The sequence below is a fragment of the Tigriopus californicus genome, chromosome 4, assembly GCF_007210705.1.
Source record: "Tigriopus californicus strain San Diego chromosome 4, Tcal_SD_v2.1, whole genome shotgun sequence".
Taxonomy (NCBI): domain Eukaryota; kingdom Metazoa; phylum Arthropoda; class Copepoda; order Harpacticoida; family Harpacticidae; genus Tigriopus; species Tigriopus californicus.
Window position 1 is genome coordinate 3,182,229 of NC_081443.1, and position 17,672 is coordinate 3,199,900.

The 17,672-nt window shown below is 44.2% G+C and overlaps 4 protein-coding genes across 7 annotated transcripts in view; 2 read left to right on the forward strand and 2 right to left on the reverse strand.

Annotated features, from left to right (window-relative positions):
- LOC131878852 (protein O-mannosyl-transferase Tmtc3-like) lies at positions 1–4,885 on the forward strand. Its single transcript, XM_059224985.1, is given in 4 exon segments — positions 1–227; positions 313–421; positions 649–987; positions 1,952–4,885. A coding segment is annotated over 1 exon segment (2,538 nt). The 5' UTR covers positions 1–227; positions 313–421; positions 649–987; positions 1,952–2,198; the 3' UTR covers positions 4,737–4,885.
- Positions 4,886–5,005: 120 nt separating this feature from the next.
- On the reverse strand, positions 5,006–6,744 carry LOC131878854 (uncharacterized). Its single transcript, XM_059224988.1, has one exon. The coding sequence runs from the start codon at positions 6,672–6,674 to the stop codon at positions 5,106–5,108; it is 1,569 nt and encodes a 522-aa protein (XP_059080971.1). The 5' UTR covers positions 6,675–6,744; the 3' UTR covers positions 5,006–5,105.
- A 704-nt stretch (positions 6,745–7,448) lies between these two features.
- LOC131879423 (uncharacterized) lies at positions 7,449–9,775 on the forward strand. 2 transcript variants are annotated; one of them, XM_059225739.1, is made up of 3 exons: positions 7,449–7,582; positions 7,792–9,117; positions 9,194–9,775. In XM_059225739.1, exons 2-3 carry the CDS (start codon positions 7,923–7,925, stop codon positions 9,685–9,687), a joined length of 1,689 nt encoding a protein of 562 aa, XP_059081722.1. In that variant the 5' UTR covers positions 7,449–7,582; positions 7,792–7,922; the 3' UTR covers positions 9,688–9,775. The 2 variants fall into 2 exon arrangements, with proteins under 2 accessions (XP_059081722.1, XP_059081723.1); XM_059225740.1 differs by having other exon boundaries at positions 7,505–7,590.
- A 1,247-nt stretch (positions 9,776–11,022) lies between these two features.
- LOC131879483 (uncharacterized) overlaps positions 11,023–17,672 on the reverse strand; it is a 47,149-nt gene continuing 40,499 nt past the window's right edge. For all 3 annotated transcript variants that reach the window (XM_059225824.1, XM_059225826.1, XM_059225825.1), the window contains 4 exons: positions 14,740–15,137; positions 12,616–12,823; positions 12,088–12,390; positions 11,023–11,243 (listed from right to left, as the gene is read on the reverse strand). In XM_059225824.1, coding sequence (XP_059081807.1) covers positions 11,086–11,243; positions 12,088–12,390; positions 12,616–12,823; positions 14,740–15,137 — 1,067 coding nt within the window. In that variant the 3' untranslated portion in view covers positions 11,023–11,085. The remainder of the gene's footprint in view (positions 11,244–12,087; positions 12,391–12,615; positions 12,824–14,739; positions 15,138–17,672) is intronic.

Sequence of the window (17,672 nt, forward strand, 5' to 3'; positions counted from 1 at the left end):
TCGCTAACCTCCGATCGGTTTTCGAGGGATGAATAAATTTTCATGAGAGCTCCAAGAGATCCGATAGGATTCTCAAGCCAGCCCCAAGAACGACTTAGAAGTGAACATGGTCTCAGGAATTCTAAGCCTCCCCTCTCAAACTTTGAAACTCAAACTTCCCCGTCTCACTCATTGGAAGGCAAAGACGACCATGACGATGATGAAGAAGAAGAGCCTACTCAAAAGTGGTGAGCTCTCTTGGACGTCTTGGGATGGGACGAGTAAGCGGGCAATGGCAAGCAAGCAAGCACTCAACTCTTACTTAACTCATAGGTACAAAACGTCGACCATCATCTCAGCTGGAGTTCGTCCCCCACTGACAGGAAAATGGATGGCAAGATTTTAAACCAGAGGGCCCTCACGATTCGTTCTCCGGTTAAATGTAAGCACCTTCTGGAGGATGCGTCCCCACGCACTGCTGGTACTGGAAGAGAGTCGATTTGAGCTCACATCATCCCTGTCTTGGATTTGAGATATGATGATGGTTTTTAACATCGACATTCGAGCTCATTTCCAAACAAACATAGAGTTGTCACCCAATATTTCTAATGATTCCCTTAAGCAACAATGTGGCAATTGGCGAATATCCTCTCTCCATTTTACTTACAGTGAGCAAAAACATAGCCCAAGTGGGAAGACCCAATCTGAAGCCCAGTTTTAGAAGAGTCCTGGAGTGGTAGAGATGGTGGTGCTGCAATAGTAGTAGTAGTAGCAGTAGTGGTAGTTGTAGAGACAACTCAAGAGAGAAGCAACAGCCGAAATTGAGTTAGTTTGGAGGAGAAGAGCGAACACCGCACGGGGAGAGAGACGACGAAAAGAGCACCACCACCACCACCAACAACCATCCTTACTGCTATGCTACAATGGCAACGGCTACGTTCTCCACCACCACTACCGGCCACCATCAGGGCATTGCTACGTTCGACTGGTTCCTTGGATAGAGAGTGAGTGAGTGAGTGAGTAGTGGTAGACGATGGATGTAGAACTGAGAAACTAGCAGGCTTGTTTCTCGTCCTTTCACGATGCGTCCTATGAAGTGAGCTCACACCATGTTAGGGAACCGGGTTGCTTCTGCTTGTATTCGTAATATTCTTTTCATCCACTTTTGCCTCTTCAATGTTGGCAAAACGGCACAGTTGAGAGTGTCTTCGATCAGAAAAGGTTCATGAGTGCAAAGTTCAAGAGGGTGAAATGGTGCCAATACTGTCCAGGTAAGGAGGAGATTCTAACTAACACTCCCTCTCATCACTCTTTCTATGTCGTGAACTTGGCGTCTTTTGTTATTTGGAGGTGTCAAATAGGGCATCCATCAATTTGTAGGTTTCATTCAAAATTGGTAAAGGAAGTTGTAGATGAAAGGCGAGGTCATAAATCATTGCCATTCAATTTCGTTTAACCTCATTCACTCAAGAAAAACTGTTATAGCATTCAATCGGTTACACCCCAAAGATACATAGGTCGAACAAAATTGGTGACAATGATAACTAAACACTTCCAAAATTGGTTCAGTCGCTATAGCAATTGCATTTATGGCTTAGAGCACCATGCCTAAATCGCGAAAAACTCTCCACCTTTCTTGCTTCCTCTCTCCCTCTCTCTCTCTCTCTCTCTCGCTCTCTGTCTCTCGCTCTTCCCTTGAATGAATCTATCTAGCCTCAAATGATGGGAGAAGCCAAGAGAGCAGAGGTTAGGGCTGTAATTTTCTCAGTTTTTATTGGTGTCATTAGAAGCCCTCTGCGAGAGTGGAACGTGCTTATGGGTTTCTTCGACTGTGTTCGGAAATGATTTTAGTGATTGGCACGCTCCATCATTAGCCAAACGGTCTGAAACACCCAAGTCGAGGCAATTGGTGCGGACCCCGTGTCTATCGTGTTAAAGTGCTCATGTTATCTCTAATTCACTCCAATTTCAGAGTCCATTCAAATCGCCTTTCCCACCATGTTTTTTTGGTCTGAATGTGCCTCGTGCCGTTGATGATTGGATGTGTCAATGATGGCGAACACGCAACAGGCTCGAACTCGCAGACGACAAAACCAGACCTCGTCCCGATCTTCTTGGGGCGGTAATGATAGCCTTGTGTCTCATTATCAAACATGAGAACAGACGAGAATCGCGGGGAGAAAAATGAGTGTGGGAAAGTGACACGGATCTGCTGCTGAATGGGCATCATGGCCAAGAACTTCAGCTCGCCGCCCTCGGTACCTTGGGGAGTGGCCTTGATTCTAATCGGGGTGTGTGTAGTGACTTATTGGAACTGCTTGACCTGTGATTTCGTATTCGATGATGTGAGTGCCATCAAGGAGAATCGGGATTTGCGACCGTACTCTCCGTTAATGAATATCTTTCGCCACGACTTCTGGGGAACACCTATGGATAAGGAACAAAGTCACAAGAGCTATCGACCCATCTGTGTGCTCTCGTTCCGGTTGAATTATCTAATTCATGCCTTGCAGCCCATGGGCTACCATCTAGTCAATTTGATTCTTCATGCCGTGGTCTGCGTGCTATATTACCGACTGTCTCGCGTGTTTGTCGGCTCGAAAGTGAGTCTAATTGCCTCCATATTATTTGCGGTTCATCCCGTTCACACTGAGGCCGTGACGGGTGTGGTGGGGAGAGCTGAACTACTCAGCTCGATCTTTTTTATCCTGGCCATTCTCTCGTATCGAGAGTCTGTCGCTGGTGGATGGATTGCTCAATGCAAGTTTGTGATCTACGTCTCCCTAGCCATGTTCAGCAAAGAGCAAGGGATCACGGTTTTGGGAGTTTGCTTTGCATATGAAGTGTTCATGGTTCAAGGCTTTGACTTCGAGAATCCCAAACAGATTCTTCAAGATGCTTTGAAGTCTCGAAGGGGCCACCAAATTTACGCATGGCGAGGCTTGACTATAAGAACGATGCTCTTGACGACCACAGGGTTGGCCCTTTTGACAGCCCGATTCTACGTGATGGGTTCAACTTTGCCGATATTCACGAATTTCGACAATCCGGCTTCGTATGAAGAGGCTCCGATCAAGCACATGACGTTGAGCTATCTGATTGCGGTGAACACTTGGCTCTTACTTAGTCCCGTTGACCTCTGTTGTGATTGGACCATGGGGACGATCCCCCTGATTAAGTCTTTTGGCGACTACAGAAATCTAGCCACTCTTGTTACTTTTGTTACCCTGGGCCATTTGGGCCTTGTGGGACTGTTTAGCGCGAATCGAAAGCATCGAAATGCAATTCTAATGGGAATGAGCCTTCTGGCTTTGCCCTTCCTGCCTGCCTCCAACTTGTTCTTCCCCGTTGGATTCGTCGTGGCTGAAAGAATCCTCTACATACCATCCATGGGATTTTGCCTTCTGGTAGCGCAAGGTTACCATCTACTCTACCTTTCGTTTCCGAGTCAGAAAACTCTTCTCAATGTAGGGCTTTCCTGTCTTCTTCTCACCCACGGTGTCAAGTCATTTCTCCGGAATTACGATTGGAGTGATGAAACCTCAGTCTTTGTGTCCGGACTCAAAGTCAATCGAAACAATGCAAAGCTATTCAACAACGTGGGACACGCTCTGGAAGGTCAAAAAGACTACCCCCGAGCACTCACCTACTTTCTGGCGGCAACGAAAGTTCAGCCCGATGACATTGGAGCTCACATCAATGTGGGGAGGACGTGGAATAATTTGAATGAATACCAACGAGCCGAGGATTCTTACCTGTTGGCCAAATCGTTACTACCAAAGGCTCGACCTGGCCAACGATACCAGACCAGAATTGCCCCTCAGCATCTCAGCGTGTTCCTTAACCTGGCAAATCTGATTTCGAAGGACAACACCCGATTGGAAGAGGCTGACACCCTCTACAAACAGGCCATATCCATGAGATCAGAATAAGTACAAGCTTACATCAACCGTGGGGACGTTCTCATCAAGATGAATCGCACCAAAGAGGCTCAAGAAGTCTATGAGAAGGCACTTACCTATGAAAACAATAACCCCGATCTGTATTACAACCTCGGAGTGGTACTCATTGAGCAAGGCAAACCCAAACAAGCCCTGGCTTACTTCGACAAAGCCATTGAGTGCGAACCCGAGCATATTCAAGCTTTAATGAACAGCGCCATTCTTATACAGGAGACTGGATTAGTCAAACTCCGTCCCATTGCTTACCAAAGGCTCTTCAGAGTATTAAAGAAGCTCCCCAACAACGATAGAGTGTACTTCAATCTGGGCATGCTCGCCATGGATGACGAGCAATATGCTAATGCCGAGGACTGGTTCAAAAAGGCTGTCCAGCTCAAGCCCGACTTCAGGAGTGCCCTGTTCAATTTGGCTCTCTTGTTGAATGAACAAAAGCGGCCCCTAGAAGCGATTCCCTATCTCAAGGGCCTTCTCTCTCACTTCCCAGACCACATCAAAGGCTTGATCCTTTTGGGAGACATAAACACCAATCATGTGAAAGATTTTGAGGAAGCCGAACGTTGCTATCAACGCATTTTGGAGATTGATCCCAATCACGTTCAAGCTCACCACAACCAGTGCGTGGTTTTAGTCGAGAAAGGAGATTTGATCAAGGCCAAACAGTGCTTACTGCAAGTCCAGCAATTGGCACCGGATCTTGAATATGTGGCTCGGCATTTGGCCATTGTTGAAAATCGCCTCAAAATTGTCACGAAGAATCTTGATTCGACAACTCTTCCCTCCACTCTCAACCCTTAGAAATCCGTTGAACAAATTTAGCTCCATGAAACCCTGGCTGTCAGTATCAAAACTCGATGTTATTCAACTCTACATGTGTATTAGTAGCTTTCAATGCAAAACTGTTGTGTCGATATATAAATACTATGGAATAAAGGCGCACTCATAAATTAAGCCTCGTGAATAAGACGAGAACTGTCCAGAACCTAATCATCGCGATACATTGATCAGTTTTTGCACATGCACATTATCGACTTTAGTTATTCTTTCACTTCACGGAACGTTTGATGCTGAGTAATATGTTTTTATATTTAAATCTTCCACGTATGACAAAACTAAAACCTCCATTTGTTCAAGGAAGAGCAACAAGCACCCTTCGCAATTATGTCGTTAAGCGTTTTTAGATTTCTTACGTCCTTTTACGATTTGGTCCAAAGCTACGTTGAATCTTCTGAACTCCTTTCGGTAATTATCGTGGGAACCTAGTACCTTTTTCAACTTGTAGAGGTCTCCTTGATGCCAGGATTTAGCCACATCCGCCAAAGCTTGAAACGAGATGAATTCATCGTGAACCAAATTGGATGGCTCGTGACCAACTCCGAGGTAAATCCAATCCCTAGGAATATACAAAGTATCTCCTGGTCTTTGGTGAACAACCAAAGAACGCTTTCCGTTCCAAATTCTTGTCTTGATTTGGGGGAAAACGGTTTCAAAGAAATGTACATTTCCGGCAGAACTGGAACATTTCTTGTTACAACTCAAAGAGGTCTTGAAGGTGGAAGAATCCATTGGCAGTAACAACCAGGAAATTTTCCCAGAAATAAGAGTGAATTTAGAATCAGATTCCAGTTTCGCAGATTCTCGTTCTATCATCTCTCCTCGTGACAGCATAACAAATTCCATTTGAGTCTTTTCGCCTTTCACTGTTTGTGCCAGATCTCGAGTCTTTGGTCCAATTTGAGCTCCCTCGTGGTCCAAAACAAATGCTAACATTTTGTCAATCGCTGTTCCACTAAAAAGACCAGACACGGACTTAAACGCAGCAGTGCCTTCAACCGACAAGGTTTCGAGAATTTTTGCCACGTCACCCTGAATCGAACGGGTTCCGGCCATCTTGGCAGACCAAGTTGCCTCGGTATCAAAATTGCGAATCAGATTGGAAAGTGTCCAATTCAGTTTGGAACACGTGGCAGCACATTCTGTCAGCAATACCGGTTGACGTTGTATTTCAAAAGCATTTTCAAAAAGCCTATCTTCAATATCACATCTCTGCTTGTCCACTTCATCGACACTCTTCATCTGTTCAACAGATTCAGCTGAGCTCGATACACAGCATCGATTTATCACGGGATGGTTTTCGGTTATCTGGTTACTGTTAGGGTCGAAAAAGGTCATGGTCGTGGTTTTCTCCTCAAGTTTCAACTGTCCCAAATCAAGGCTAGCATAGGCTGAACCCGAAGCGTCTCCAAATTTGAAGGACAATACTGGCATTTTCAACGGCCAGTTGAATTGTTCCCAGGTCTTACTGGAAGATTTTAAAATATTAGCAAACGATTCGACATTTTCAGTGTTCGTGCCTGGATCAGCAAGGAGGCCAGAAAAGGCCAAAAAAGGTCGCTTGTTTCGGTAAGTCGACCACTCCGGGCGAGAATGGTCCAAGTGTTTTTCCACAGACTTGGGAATGTAATGGAAAAAGTTGGTGAGATATTTCTGTTCCTCGTGGGGTGTGCCCTTGAAAGTAAAACCAGCACATTGGAGGTCTTCTTCGCACAATTGGGTGGCTTCTGTAGGCGTGTACACTCCATGAAGTTCCGAGTATTCGAACTGCCCAGGTGGGACTTGACCAATGAAATATTTGGGCTTCTTCGTTTTCTTGGCTTTAGTTTTAGCTCCCAGTGTTAAGTTAAACACATGTATCAAGAATAGAAGAGCTAGAACTATGCGTTTGGACAACTTCATGCTGAATTGGTCGAAATGTTTGGAGAGAAAACTTTTGTACCAAGCATTTTTTGGTGTCTAAGCAATTAACCTCCCTCTTCTTTCCAAAGAATACCATGGTTTTTTAGAAAAAATATTATCATTCCTTATAGTCATTCGAACGAATTTTTTTATGCTCGTGCTTCATTTTCCTTTTTTTTACTGGGAATTTACAATGAACAATAAAAAGCCCCTTCAGGCGCCCCGGGCGAGGTTGTGTGTCATCGAATAGATTCTTACCGAGATGTTCTTGAGGACCTGTTCGTGTCAGGGACGCCAACCAGCATAAGCTAGTATTTTTAAGTAAATTATTTATGAAATGATGCCTCTTCATTTTCGTTATTATGTTGGAAATGGCACTAGTAAGGTATGTTGATGTACATACATAGTTGGGGGATTGTTTTTCATCATTTATCCCAACGCATGACTTTCATGCCAATGACATGACAAGAAACCTTTAACAAGTTGAGTCAATTTGTCAAAATACAAACCACCTCAAACATAGATGAAATCGCATGAAAAATATGCATGAAAATGTGATGTTATACTCTTTGCCAATCCCTTAAAAAATACCGGTAATTCCCTTAGTTCTGCGGCCAAGCCCCCAAGCCCCCATCCGTTTCTCAGTTTGAGCTTCTCTATTTTCATTATTGACCTCATTTCCTCTAACGAGTCATAAATAGCCCAACTGACTCGGCATTCAGGTCTTGAGAGACCCGATTGACCTGACTGACCTGATCCGGCTCCGACCAGACTCTGTCAGATCTTGGCCACCCTGACTGTGTTACAATCCGTCGTGTTTTGTCTGAACCAAAACAAACGCTTGTTCCAAGCATTTATCCTAAGATCAAGATTGACTTTCTTTGGAGGCAGGGATTGCGGGAAAACGGGTGAGTGAGTGAGTGAGTCCGACCATTTATTTATGCTTGTAAGAAATACACAATCTTTTGTAATTGCATGATCAAAGATGACTGAAGCGAATAGTAGCGCTCCACTCGATAAAAAGCAAACCCCCAAAGGTTTACCTAGAGTACCTGAATATCAAAAGGGGTCAGTGTAACTGAGCGGTCTTATAAGGGATATAATATCTTCTCCTCAGATGTTGTGGGTTCAAGCCTCAGTGTCGGAAGTAAGCCTTTGTAGTGTGCATTGTCACGGTCAGTTTGAGCATCCGTGAACCCTTCGTATTGTGCCGGAAAGGTGCGGATTGTGCTCGGGCTAGTGCGCAAGATGACAACGACAAAGACAGAGAGGGTTCAAGAGATCGATGATTTGCTCAGGCCCGATGAAAACGAGGAATCGCCCTTGCCCATGAGCGAAGGCGAACGCATCGAAATCCTCGAAGAATATCCATCCGATGACAACGGTGATGATGATGATGATGAAAACCTGAAAGGAGCACCCTCTGACGTAGAAGAAGCCTTGGAGTTCGAGACTAACGAGTTGGATCGATTCGAGGACGAAATCGACCCGGCCATTGGGTCTCGGGAAACCCGATCAGAGACACCCCCGACCTCAACTTTAAAAGCTGACGTGCCAGTGGGCGTTCCAGCTGCCACTATGACCGGGTCGAGTTCGTGCTCACCTTTCAAAGCAATGCTACCCCCCGGCAAGAATGGTCAAGCTTCCAGTTTCGATTTGAGACAGCAGTTGCGCTTGCGGCGTTTGGCCCAAGATTCACCTCAATGCCTCAAACCGCCCAAAAAGAAGTCCCCCAAGCGGTCCCAGCCCGCTCGAAGCCCCGTGATCCGGGTGGAAGCGACTCAACAGCCCGGACCCATGTTCAAAATCCCGGCCAGTGCGCCCACCACCAGGCCCAACCAGCCCATGGCGCCTTTCAGACCTAACACATACCCATCGCCGGTGGCATCGCCTGTCCATTCTATCGGTCAGGGTCAGGGTCATCCGGTCAATCCTTGTGGTATCGAATTTCAAGCCAAACCCACGGCACCGTTATCTCTTCACCACCCCGGCACGGCCTTCCAAGGCCCGTCCACTTACATTAGCGTGGATCCCATGGCCCCGCCCCGAGGAGAGTTAGAAATGGCCCCCACGCGGCCACCACCTGTCAAACCAAAATCCGATCTTCCTCAGCTAGAAGCTGAACCCGATCTTCCTCAAACTGCAGCTAAATCCGAAGAGGATGATGATATTGTGTTCGTGGAGGAATTCAATGGTGATGCGGTTCCCAAACAGGAGGTACCCGATATGAAACCCTATGATGCACCCCCTGAGGTGTTTTCCCGCCCGGGCTCCACGATTTTGCGCCCGCCCAGTGAAATCGAGATCGTCACGTTAAGCGATGACGACGAAGAGGAATTGAACTATGTCAGTGTTGATGAAGATATTCAAATCAAAATGGAGGACCACCACCACGCTCACCCTCATGTTCCTCCCTTGTACGAGAATGGGAGAGTAGAGGACGGTAAGTTCATTTTAGCCTGACATGACTCATTATTTGCTGAACGTTAACTTTTGTATGTTTTAAACTTTTCCAACAGTCGCCGATCACTTACCTCCATCTATGCCAGTGGAAACGACGAACACGCCCTTGAATCAACGTATAACCACGAACACGCTCAAGCGTCGGAAAGAGATCTCTGAAGCTGAGCCACCACCAGATCATACCGAATATCGTGGAAATATCAAACGTGCCAAGTTTCAAAAGCCTTTGCGAAACAAGGCCAAGATTATTCAAAGACTCAAGGCGCAAATTCCGGTTTTGAAGCGTGTGGTGGTCATGACCAATTTGCCTCCTTCCTGGGACGTTGACAGTTTCACTCAGAAAGCAACGGCCTACGGCAAAGTCACCTCTGTCAATTGCTCTTGGGCGGAGAATCGGGCGGTTATCGCCTTTGAATTGGAAAAGGACGCCCAGATGTGTTGCGATCGCTTCGATCAACGGGTAGTCAACGATGGGGAAGATAATGCCACCACGATTCATGCTTACCTGGACACGGACAAAGCTCATGGACTCTGGCTTGGTAGTGTTTGAAATCTTTGACACGCTCTGATTATACCTTTTGCTTTTTGTGGCACTAGTTGAACTTCTATGAAATAGATACGATGAACAAACGCTTGAAGATGGTTGTAGTTAGTTGTTTGACTAAGCCACCTGAATATCCCTACATCATTGAACAAACTATCAATAATCTTGCAATGTTTTTTGCTGAAACAAAGTTTGTTCAATGATTAGTAAAACTAGGGGCCGATCGAGAGACTATTAAAGGGGATAAATATGGATAAATGAAGGATTGATGTTGCATCATATTTCGAGTTGTCGCTAAGCCAACGGCCCACAACCACGCTAAGTTCAATGTTATTCCACTAACAAGGATTGGTAAGAATGAATAACTTATAACCAGGAGTTGATGAGCGTCGGGACCCAAAATTACTTTCCACTTTAAAAGCGAAAGGTCGGAATGCGTATGGGACGTATGCGATGATCCCACAACTCCTCGACCCTTTTTCTGCACTTCGCTTTATGGCTAGTTCGAGGCTTTTATACCGAGAAGACCCTTAGGAGATACATTTGGGCTCCATCCAACGTGTTGTGAGCTATGAGGAGAAAAATGATGAGCATAAATCAAATTAAATCTTTTAACCTAAAAGAGCCTCAATGTTTTACGTTCCTAGAAGCGAACGGGATCTTTTTCTTGATAGGAGACATTTTTAAATGGACTCTTCCATTAACTGTTATCAATTGGCGTTCATCCTTACGAGGATTGCAAACAATTTTCCATAATAATAAAGCTAAGCCAATGGATATTAGAAACATGCAAATTACAAGGGAGGGGAAAGTGCTTTGTTATGGCAGGCAACAGGCTTTTTTATACCCATTCATGAATTGTTCATTGCTCCTATAAAAGGAATTGGCAAGGTTTGTTGTGACTTCTGGTTGCTCAAACCGACCACAGCCTTTAAATTGTTTACTTCTATTCCATGGTGAACATGAATTTGATTTCAAGCACACGATGTTCGAACAAAAATGTCCTTCCTGAAATATGAATTTTCAACCATTATCGTTAACTTAATTAGGACCAACTCTGTAAGATTTATTCTCTTTGAAAGTGGCCTTGTTATGGCAATATTTTTAGTTTTACGTAAAGAAATTTGCCAGGAGCAACAAAACAAAGCTTAACATTTCAGTGTACTGGACGCACATAAACGCTAAAAGATGAATACCAAAGTAGATGAAATTGTCTTATTTCTCACCGTTGTGACAAGGTAGCTATTACATATACGAAACGCGAAAACTCCTTGTATGTTGTCTGAATCTAACTTCCAAACCACGATAAATCACGGGAAAAAGAACCACTCGACCAACAAATCATAAAAACGTAATGAATTTATTCTTTGATGATCATATTCTTTATTTATTGGACATGAACTTTTAACAATAACAATGGCCGCCCAGGAGCCAATGAATTATTGCGAATGTAAGTATCGACTTGGAGCTGAGTGAGGCCTTTGAAGGCCCACCAGAAGCTGAGGCCTCGGCCACGGCCGCTACCGCTTGCTTCTCGTGCTGCATAGCTGCAGGCTTCTCATCTGCAAAAAAGGATGGATAGAGCCACTGACAAAAAGCCGCACACTCCCAAAACTAGTAGGTATTGTAAAAATTCCTGACATTAATGAGCCCTTGGGCTAGCTTCGCTAATTTCTGTTTGGTAACAGGTTCAAAAGATGGCAAGTACGAGCAATGATTTCATCGCGAGTGTACTTTAAAACTATTACATCAAAGGCACATGGTCGATCACGAGATCTTGAGTTGGCGATTTAGAGACATTGTTGCCGTAAATCATGATTTAACGCGCAGCAGCATTAATCGATAATGAAAGGTCCTCTAGACTTTTAGACATAGGTACTGTACAACTTAAGATATTGTCGTGCTGACATCTAAAGGACGGTTTTCTCCCACATTTTTCAGAAATTCCCATGATGGCCAAGATTTTTTTTTCAAAGTCGTGGTTCATGTTCCCGTTAACAAAATAGGAAGAGGAATAAGTATCTATAAAATTGGTGGCAAAATGTGGTCTCTATTTTCGACTTCAGAGGCAGTGGTTTCTAATTCAGTAATAGGAAATACGTGCCCTACCTCTGGGAACACTGTGTGTTTTGTAGCATTGAAGGGCCATTCATTAAGGTTATCCGTCAAAATAGATAGATTCTTGGTACCTTTTCTTGACAGCATGTCCAAAAGAAAGCCTATCCGGGAGTACAGAATGGAAACCCTAGCTGTCCTGTTTTTATTGGACTTCGTGATGGTTCGATTTCCATCGATATCCATCTAATAAAAACTGGAACTCCGTTTTGTGTCTAGTACTGTTCTACCATACTGTTCGTATAGTCGTATACGTAGCTGAGAGGAGTTCCTTCAATCAAAAGCGTGTACCTTGTATGACGTGAAGACTGACAAATGCCCGCTCAAGGTTGGCGGGTCGACACGAGTAGATCCCGGAATGAGTGGGATCAGGGTGTTCAATGGTCAACGACGACACGGCCGCCCCATCGCCGATGATTCGCTTGGTCGTGATTGTGATGTTCCCGTCATCCGCCGAGAGCAGCCTTTTATCCTCTTTGTACCAAAACACATAGCTGGGCTCTTCCAGAACGTTTGAGATCAGGCACCGTAGACTCACCGAGGTCCCAGACTTCACATGGACCTCACGGTCGCCCAAGATCTTCACAGATGGTACTGAAACGAGTTATCATCAAGATTTATGGGCCTGCTCGAAAGTGAGCCATGGTTGGGTGCCATAGGGCACCTTCAAATACAGGGAGAGTACGTTTCCAGCTAAAATGATTGCCAATGATAAGAGGGAATATGATGCCCCTGACATGGACAATTGATGTACACTACTACTGCACTCGTGCGTCTATACCATATATCGGTAGGAAATATGCAATTGAAAGAACTCACCCACGACCTTCAGTGCATATGTCTGACTAATTTTAGGCACAGTGGACACCTGGCACTCAAATCGACCAGCATCCCGAGCCGAGACATATTTCAACTTGAGAGTCCAACTCCCATGGCGAGCCAGGATGAGCTCATAACGGTTCTCGTGGACAAATCGATCCCGACCAATGTACAAAATGTGAGAGTCCGTATTTCTCACCCAAGACACCTGTAAACAAAGTGGGCATGATGAGGCCTTGCCATGTTAGTCTATGAAACGAATCAAACTTTTTTTTTGTAATGGGAAGTTGCTCGGGAGTGCTACCTCCATGTATGTAGTCAAGGCCGCCAATTATGGTCGTCGAGATATAATTGAAAACTTCTCGGAACTTTTGCGTCCCCCTCTTTGTCATAAGGACGCCAAGCTCGGAAAAAGAAGGGCATAAAAATCACCTCTCAGACCTTGACTGTCCTAGTAGGGGGTTCCACAGAGACTCAAGGGAGGCGTTGGAAAAAAAGATGAAGAGGTTCAGCCCAAGGAGGCCGGAGGCATTATATATTTTCATTGACCACAAACAACCTGAAGTGAGGCGAAAGGAGGACGAGGCCGTTTTGTGGCCAAGAAAAATCGTCAAGTGCTTCTTGTTGGCGCGGTTAAGAATGACGCAGAATACCGAACGAAACAAGAGATTGAGAATCAACGGGGGAATCAGGGAAGAAGAAATATCAAATAAATTATTGTAACACCAGCTAAGAGGAGTACGAGTATACTACTTTTTCAATAACTGCAATTCATCAACGTTTCATGAGGAGTGCATCAGGTAAAAGGATTATGCTTGTTGCGGGTAAAAGCTGGGCAGTATCCTAACTTAATACCAATAATTTATTCCTTTTTCGAAAAAGCGATTGGAATCATAATAAATCTTAAAATGGTGTAATGATAAATATTCTTGACGTAAAAAAAAGATTCGCTCCTAATTGTTTTTTTCACCAAAGTGGCCTTCATTTTTCGTTTGTCTCTTAGCAACTGAAGGAAACTTGCAGCTTTTAGGGTCAATCTTTGCAGAAATTGCCGAATGCCGAAACATTAGAATGGTTAAGAATGAAACTGGACAACTTTTTTATAATGCATTCTGGATAACCCTTTTATCTTTTTGGAGAAATATGACCATGACGAGGCAACAGACTTGTCATGACCATTTAGATTTTTGGAAAAGGGACTGTAACGAGTAAACTCTTCTTATTTTTTGCAAGGAATATGTAATGGATTACTGACTTTGCCAAAAGAACGAGAACTGTAATTCGTTCCTTTTATTGAGTAAGAGCTAAAAAGATGGAAGATTCTCTTACTATATTTCACGAATCAGTCAACATTTTCTTCTCCTAACTTTTGGAAACGGATGTATTCTTTTCAACACAGTTTCTTCAAACTACTTGTAAAAACATATTTTAAAATTAGAGGGGCTTTATCATAGAAGTTATCTGATTAATTATTTGGTTTTATCAAAGATCATTTGCAAGCAATAATTCTAGACCAATTATTTGAAGTCTTTCCTTAAAACACTTGGCCTTTATCTAGTTAAACTGTACATAACCTAACCCCAAAAGAAACGTTTTCGTAAGGAATTCCTTAAATTTTCGTAGAGAAGTAAGCCATTTTGTAATGTTATGTGAGTTCAAGTTTAGTATTTTTTCACGTTGCTGGTGAAGGAGTATGCCCTAGATGAGACCTTAAATAACTTTACAATATTATGCTTCTCATATAGTATGTTAATGGAATAGGCCAACTCTAAGAAGGCTCCTGTTACAATACTGGGTCTTTGAATTGGAATCAAAACCTCGAAAAGTTTGGCCTTTTGAACTTAGAAAGACGCATTTGTTTTTTCGCTTCTTCTAGCCGATCGCAAGTAATAATTGATAACATACTGATTGTTTTTATGCACCATTTAAAATGCATAACGCAAATCACGAAGTCAACGACTTGAGCACCCGAAATCAGAGGACCAACCCTAACGAGGAGCTTTTTTAAGTAGGGTCTAGCCTGTTTTACGAGGAACTACAAACAAGAACATACGACGTGTTCCCCAATGAGAAGTGCATGCTCTCTGTTCCACTCTACGCTCCTTGCTTTGGTTTCCTACTTACGGTTTGATTCCCGAGATTGTGAACGATACAATGAAAGAAGGCGTGACTGCCCTCTTGGACGAGAACATCTGTTTGGGTTTTGGCAAAAAATGGTTGCCCATAAAAATTATATGGTGGTTGCTCGCGTTCCGTTTTTGCTCGAGGCGAGGAGGCTGCTTTTCTTTTGTTCCGCGGAAACAAGGGCGAATCTTGTCTGGACTGACGAAGACCACCTTCGAATCCCTGGCCAGCTATTGAATGCTCTTGCTCTTGCAATCGTTGATGTTGTTGTTGTTGTTGTTGTTGTTGTTGCTGCTGCTGCTGCTGCTGCTGCTGGTGCTGGTGCTGGAACGCTGTTGGTCGATGATCCTGAGGGTTATATCGAGGATGGACATGGTGATTCTGAGCCTCGAAACCGCCTGAAAATGGATAAAAGACTCTCATTTAGACATCCGGGCAAACTTAATGAGGCCTATGTGTTCGCCGCTCTCCGCCACTTCGTCCAGTCATCCGCCATTCGCTTAGTTTCCCTTAAGGCCGTTTGGGATGATCCCCCAAACTGGATCAATACGGATCGAGAGGTGTAAAAAAAGTTCTCGAACTCGCAAATAGGAAATATTGAGGGCGAAAGTGAACTTTCCGCAAACTAACGCCCCAAGATTTTTTATGACCCAAGGTGAAGGCAGACGGGTCCCCAGATCCCAAAGAAGAAAGTTTTGCCTGGGTTGAGGTTCGATTTTCTTGTGCTGCTCCATTTCGTTCGGGATGAAATGAGCGACGAACAACAGGAGCAATGAAAAGGAAAACAAATCCCCGGTTCCTCCAGCCAATCTGATGAGAAAATTTCCACTTCAGCACAACCCTGCATCCAAGATCGTAGATAAGTCAAAACCCTCTTCCAAGGCACTCATGGATCGATCATTTGATTCTTGAATCAGATATTTTTCGTTGTCATTGCCCAATATGTTTATCTAGTATATATTGCCGGGGCAAAAAAGAAATTAACCAACCAACCAACCAAGCGAAGGAAACCAATTAGAAACATCGAGTCATTAAGAGTGCTGTTCCTGTGTTTGAATTTGTTTGGGTTTTTCTTCTTCCTCTCGAGGAGTCTTTAATAAGGCCGCTGGCACTCTGCGCTTATTTTCTCTCTCTACCTCTAACTACTAATACGGATAGTATGCTCGTTGCACTCGTGTATGTAATGTCCGTCGTTTCTGTGGCATTGTTCCACTGACCAGCGATTAACCGAGTGTTGTGTATATGTAAGTAGGACGTGGACTTCATTAGCACTCAGGAAAGGCCTACTAATCCGAGAACTTACCCAGCTTCAGCTCTCACCGACTACTGTACAGTGGCGAGTTCAGTGGAGCCCCCGGCAACAAACCCCTATACCAACTATTGGACGCCCAAGAAATTGGCCTCAAGTGAAAACTTCCGGGTACCCTCTCAAAACACAGATGTGATCATAGGCTCTCTCATAGAATGCGTGATCGAGTGAATGCTCGATGAGTCACATCCAGTCTTGCTTGATCCATCGCTCCGGTTAGCATCCATCAAATCAAGACGCCTACTTAAACATTGGAGAGGGCGTTTGAGAATCTATGGATCTTTGGGTATGAAAACGGAGGCTCATTGAGACAAGTCGGAAATGGTTAGCGGAGAATGGGCCCAAAATTGATATATTCTACGCTGAGAATGAAAGAGAGAAAGAAGCACATCTGTGCAAAGAGGCAGAGTGGTGGTGATGGTGGGGCTCTGTACGGTGAAACTATCGGAATCAAGGCCGTGCAAGATTAGTTCGTTTCAGTTTCATTATGACAGGAGCAAGAACATGCAAATCTTGCCACTACTGAATCAAAAGGCCAAGAAAGTGAGTGTGCCAACCAATCCAATCCCTTCTAATGACTTCAAATTACTCCCCAAACGGTGTGGATCCATTTCGGTGGACTCTTTACCACGGATAAAGGTCACTTAATTAACCTGTCCTGGACGTCGAATTGGACCTTGAATGCTGGAAGTTAATGTCAAATTGGGCCTTTGTAAAACCACTAAGACCTCGATTAGAGCTCCTCTAGTGGTCTCCTCGGGGAGAGAGAGCAAGTTGTCCCTTATGTAAAATTGGATGAAACCCAAGCTTAAGCCAATTGTTGGGAAGGAAATGATTATGAAAGATCCTTAGGGAGAGTAGATAATCTGTGATGAAACATCCGGGAGTATCCCAACGAAAAACCGCTCTAGAGGAGTAAAGGTTGTGCAAGCAACTATGCCATGCACAATGACAAGGCCCTTTTGTTTCAATTTATATCGTCAGGGTGAATGAATTCTCATTTTGAGTGCATTTCGGTTCAAACCTAGATGCTCGGACTCAAGGTCAAGTCTACTGTACGTAAGCTGAAGGTTATCAAGCCCATGAACGTACCTCTCCATCCTGGGGGAGAAATGAACTCGGAGGGATTCACCTACGAAAAATCAATTAACGAATCTAATTGAAACTCTGCATCATCCCGAACGTGGGAAAAAAACACTGGTGTGAAAAAACGGAGAAGGTATTGTAGTACGTACATCCCAAACGAAAATGACTAGTATTGTTCACGCAAGAACCAAAGTCGGAATCCAGAAACGAAATCCCCTTGGTATTTTCTTTAGCCGTAATAGCTTGATCGTGATCTGTTCCAAGCCAATTGGAACCACTTCAGTGCACTCGTTTACCTACAGTACGTAGCTCCAGTTTGAGACTTTCAGCACAAATTGGAGAGCACTTTGTAGGCATTCATATTTAGGGGGAGGCTTCTTTCTGTCTGGGTTTATGGGCCCAGTCTCCTACCTTGCATTCCGAGGAGAGCAAAAAGCCTGAAGTTTATGGCAATCCAATGGAGAGTCGTCTGGCCAATTCGAAGCCACAGTAATATTCATGTACCTTGGAACAGGATCTTGCCGTATCATCCGTCCTT

Bases quoted from the DNA above. Each gene is read 5' to 3' on its own strand.
- LOC131879423 (XM_059225739.1), top strand. From the start codon at position 7,923: ATGACAACGACAAAGACAGAGAGGGTTCAAGAGATCGATGATTTGCTC. The intron at 9,118-9,193 runs GTAAGTTCATTT...CTTTTCCAACAG, and splicing joins GAATGGGAGAGTAGAGGACG to TCGCCGATCACTTACCTCCA.
- LOC131878854 (XM_059224988.1), bottom strand. From the start codon at position 6,674: ATGAAGTTGTCCAAACGCATAGTTCTAGCTCTTCTATTCTTGATACAT.